We start from the raw sequence: 4,261 nt of genomic DNA, 5'->3' as shown, positions 1-4,261 counted from the left end.
CAAACGCACCGCAGCATGCTGCCGGGTCGGCTGGTGCCTTTTAGCTGTCTGCTGGATTTCACTTCACTGTTTTTACGACCTTGGCTCTCATTTTCCACCAGAGTATTATGTTCAGTCTGTCTTTCCTTGGAAAGCTCCATATGTGAGTGTCTAGTCTCTAATGTAGCCCGTTCCCTTCATTATCCACATCATTTCTTGCCCCATATGTGACTGATAGACATGTATTAGACAGGTATCAGGTATAGACAGGACCTGTGTTTGCAGACTGAACACAGATGACATGCACAGGTTCATAAGGTNCACACACACACACACACACACACACACACACACACACACACACACACACACACACACACACACACACACACACACACACACACAGATAAAGCCCACGCTGTCTAGCTGAGATTATCTCATCTCCATCTGCTTGCTGTGGTTCTGTAATAGGCTGCTCCTGCTCGTTTCTGCCTCTTTTACTCCAAACTAGCTTAAAATAATCAACATTATTGACGGTAGACACACAGGCCAGATTGGACACGCAGTTCAAATCCAAATCTCTTCATTCTGCACCTACTTTAATCCATTTTTAGATTTTCGCTCTGGCCCACATTTGATGTAACGCTCGAGCCGTGCTGCTCTCAGACTCAGACTTGCACCTGTGCGCGCCTACACCTGCGTCAAAACACACATAGTGTCAGAGCCGTGTGTGTGTTCATATATATCTGTGTTAATTACGGGACTCAGAGGTTTCGTAAAGGGAATGTGTTGTCATGTGTGTGTGTTTTTTTTTCCTTCAGGCACGACAACAAGCTCAGATGAGGCACCAGATGGCTTCGGACAGTAAGGGCGATTACTCCTCCTACCTGCAGAAGTTCAACCAGGAGCAGAATGAACATTACTACACAGTTATTCCTAACATATTTCAGGTAAACACAGCAGAATAAAAACCTGGCTCCTTCCGTCGGACTCCCTGCACCACCGAGTAGTGCTCGAGCTAATGTTAACGGGATTATTCCTTCTCTGTGTCACAGAAACTTCAGGACATGGAGGAGAAACGGATTGAGAGAGTGGGGGTCTGCATGAAGACGTTCGCAGATGTGGACCGGCAAGTGCTGCCCATCGTGGGGAAGTGTTTAGATGGCATGACTACAGCAGCTGAGGCCATCGAGCCCAAGACTGTGAGTTTACACACACAAGTCTGCAAACACACATACACACACATGCCATATGGGATGCATTACTCACTAAAACAGGCTGTCAGTTGCAGCCCACACAGGGTCAGTGAAGGCGCTTGTCAAAGAAACTGGGGCAGGAGTAGAATGGGAGTCTGGACTGGGTGGGGGGTTGAAATAAAAGCAACCCACCCGTGAACAATGAAGTGGTCTCTGACTCTGAAAGTTTTTTATTATTATTTAAAATAAGATAAAGTTAGAGGACTGGGTCGTTTCTGGCTTTAAACATTTTATCAAAGTCCTCAAAACACATTCTGAATCATAAAGTTTCTGTATTTCAATGAAAAATTCATTAAAGCACTTCCAAAACACTGCCAGGTCTTTTTGTTGTGACATGATGGAAGACAGAGTTTTCTGACAGTATTTTTTTGTAGTACAGATAAGGTACCCAGATCTGTTCAAATACAGTAGTTTTATTTTATCTTTTTAAACTAAAACCAGAGGTGGGTAACAGCTAGTTACATTTACTCAGTTACATTTACTTGAGTAACCTTTTTTGGGGGAAAAAAGGAAATAATTTCACTACAGTGTACTTTTTATTTTACTTGAGTAATATTATTGCGAAATATCACTTCTACTACTTTAGTAAAATTTCAGAATACTTTACCCACCGTTAGTATCGTCACTGAATGAAGAACAAAGGTTTTAAACAGAAGTGCACCAAATAAACACATACAGTTTCTGTTGAAGTGAGACCTATTTTTATATAAATTTGACTCTAAAAAAATGTTTCTTCGGCTGGAATTTGTTGTTTTGTAGTTATGTTATTTGTTTGTCTCCATTTTCTTTGTTTCGGTCTACACTGCAAAAACTGTCCACCTAACCAAGTTTTAAAATCTTATATCAGCCAAAAAGTCTTTTTGATCTTGTTTTGAGACTGATTTACTAAACAAGAACTGATTGTTTAAGAATATTAATCTTGTTTTCAGAATGTGTAAGATTATTTGTCTTGTTAGTCTGAAAATTTGACTCAAATTAAGTCAAAACTTTCTGCCAATGGAGTGAGACAATTTTACTTGGCAAAATTCTTGAAATACTTGATTTGACTCAGTTTTTTCTTATTTCAGGAATCTTACCAAGTAAAATTTTCTTACTCCATTGGCAGAAAGTTTTGACTTAATTTGAGTCAAATTTTCAGACTAACAAGACAAATAATCTTACACATTCTGAAAACAAGATTATTATTCTTACACAATCAATTCTTGTTTAGTAAATCAGTCTCAAAACAAGATCAAAAAGACTTTTTGGCTGATGTAAGATTTTAAAACTTGGTTAGGTGGATATTTTTTGCAGTGTAAAAACACCAGGATTTACACAAAACTTTCTAATGGTCAGTCTGATGACATCATTTGAAAATGTTAAATCAGATGTTACGACTATTCAGTCAGCACTCAAGTATCCTCTTTACAAAATACTTTTTTCTCTTACTTGACCAATTTCTTGGATTGCAAATTTTTACTTTTACTTGAGTAAAAATGTACTGAAGTAGTGCTACTCTTACTTGAGTACAACTTTGCGTGCTCTACCCACCTCTGACTAAAACTAAAAGTAATATTTCCTCATTTCCATTTCTGTGCTGAAAAAAAAAACAGAGCAGTGGAAATAAAAATCAGGATTATGTGACTGGATCACAATGATCATAATATAAGATTATGTAGTGTTATGTATTGTCAACAATGCAGTGATTCCCATGCAGTGATGAGATTTGCGCTCTACATTTGAGCCATGACACGTGGGACACACCCAAGTGTGTCTCAGAATCCTAAATGTTTTAACCATTTCCCTGCTTTGGCACACCTGATTTAAATGAATAAGTGATTGACAAGCTTCTGCAGAACTTATAGACCTGCAGAAGAGATGGGAAACAACTAAAACAAACAGGAGAGTGGGCCACGAGGACCAGAATTAAGAACCAACACTCTCACTCCACATCATCACCTATTGCTCAATGTAGACATGCAGCTCAGTGTAAATCAGATCAGACCTGTCAGGGGTCTGCATGTGGACCATATTTACTTTGAAATCAGATTATTCCTTCTGTGTGCCGGACTCATTTTATGGTAGGTTCATATAGTCTGGTGTTGAAGTCGTTACACTTCATTGAAGCACAAATCCAGCTGTTGACTCCAGTTTTGGCGTTGCTCTTTATTAGTTAAACCCTGAAATAGAAGACAGCCTGTGTTCAAAAGAAAGTGATATATCAGGATGTCATGTGCTGGTGGCCTGCTGGATGATAAAAAACAAGGCTGTCCCCAAAGATCACATCATGTGTTCACAGCACAGCTCCGGGGAGATGACTCCCGTCTGTCTGCTGCAGTAAACAACAACTGGGATCGACCTATCACACGCTTCCTCCTGTCTCTGCCTCTCCTCCACTCTTATCCTTCATACTGTATAAGGAGAGCGCAGCAGCGGATCTTTAACCTTTCATCCAAGCTCCAACCAGGCCCTCCTCGCAGTTCAGATTGCTTTCATTAAATGTGCAAGCGTTTTAGAAACAACTTAAAAAATACATCTGCACAGTGGATACAAAAATTCTGCGCTTTCTCTTAAAATATCAGGTGTTGTGGCCATTTATGTAAGAAATGTAGTAAAAATTATATATATTTTTTAACTTTAGGCAGTTAGAATGTATGGAGCCCGCGAGGGGACACGGGGATTTTTTTCTTTTGCGTTCCCAAACAATACCTTTGCGTTTCCTCGCAATACTTTTGCGTTACCTCGCAATACCTTTGTGTTTCCTCACAATGGGCCTCATACAAGAACATGTTCATATTTTTATCCTAAATTTCTCTTACTTTTGTTCGTACAAAGGGTTCGTACGAACATGTCATGTCAGATTCAACAAACACTTCTATCTTCAGGAAAAGTGCGTAAATGAGCTGCGTAAATTACACCTGTTCGTATCCAGCTGCTCGTGCACGCGAGAGGAGATTAGCATAATTACCACCCCAAATACACTCACCGGCCACTTTATTAGGTACACCACGCTAGTAACGGGTTGGACCCCCTTTTGCCTTCAGAAC

At 39.9% G+C, this 4,261-nt stretch overlaps 1 protein-coding gene across 1 annotated transcript; it reads left to right on the top strand.

Annotated features, from left to right (window-relative positions):
- Positions 1-800: 800 nt before the first annotated feature.
- On the top strand, positions 801-1,388 carry LOC106511562 (formin-binding protein 1 homolog; the record flags this gene model as incomplete). Its single annotated transcript, XM_014000320.1, is given in 2 exon segments — positions 801-929; positions 1,035-1,388. Coding segments are annotated over 2 exon segments (468 nt in total), but the record flags the coding sequence as incomplete, so codon positions are not given.
- Between the last annotated feature and the right edge of the window lie 2,873 nt (positions 1,389-4,261).

This window comes from Austrofundulus limnaeus, unplaced genomic scaffold (genome assembly GCF_001266775.1).
Source record: "Austrofundulus limnaeus strain Quisiro unplaced genomic scaffold, Austrofundulus_limnaeus-1.0 Scaffold2924, whole genome shotgun sequence".
In the NCBI taxonomy this organism is placed as follows: Eukaryota; Metazoa; Chordata; class Actinopteri; order Cyprinodontiformes; family Rivulidae; genus Austrofundulus; species Austrofundulus limnaeus.
The sequence above is the reverse complement of the archived record's forward strand: the minus strand, read 5'-3'. Positions and strand labels throughout refer to the sequence as shown.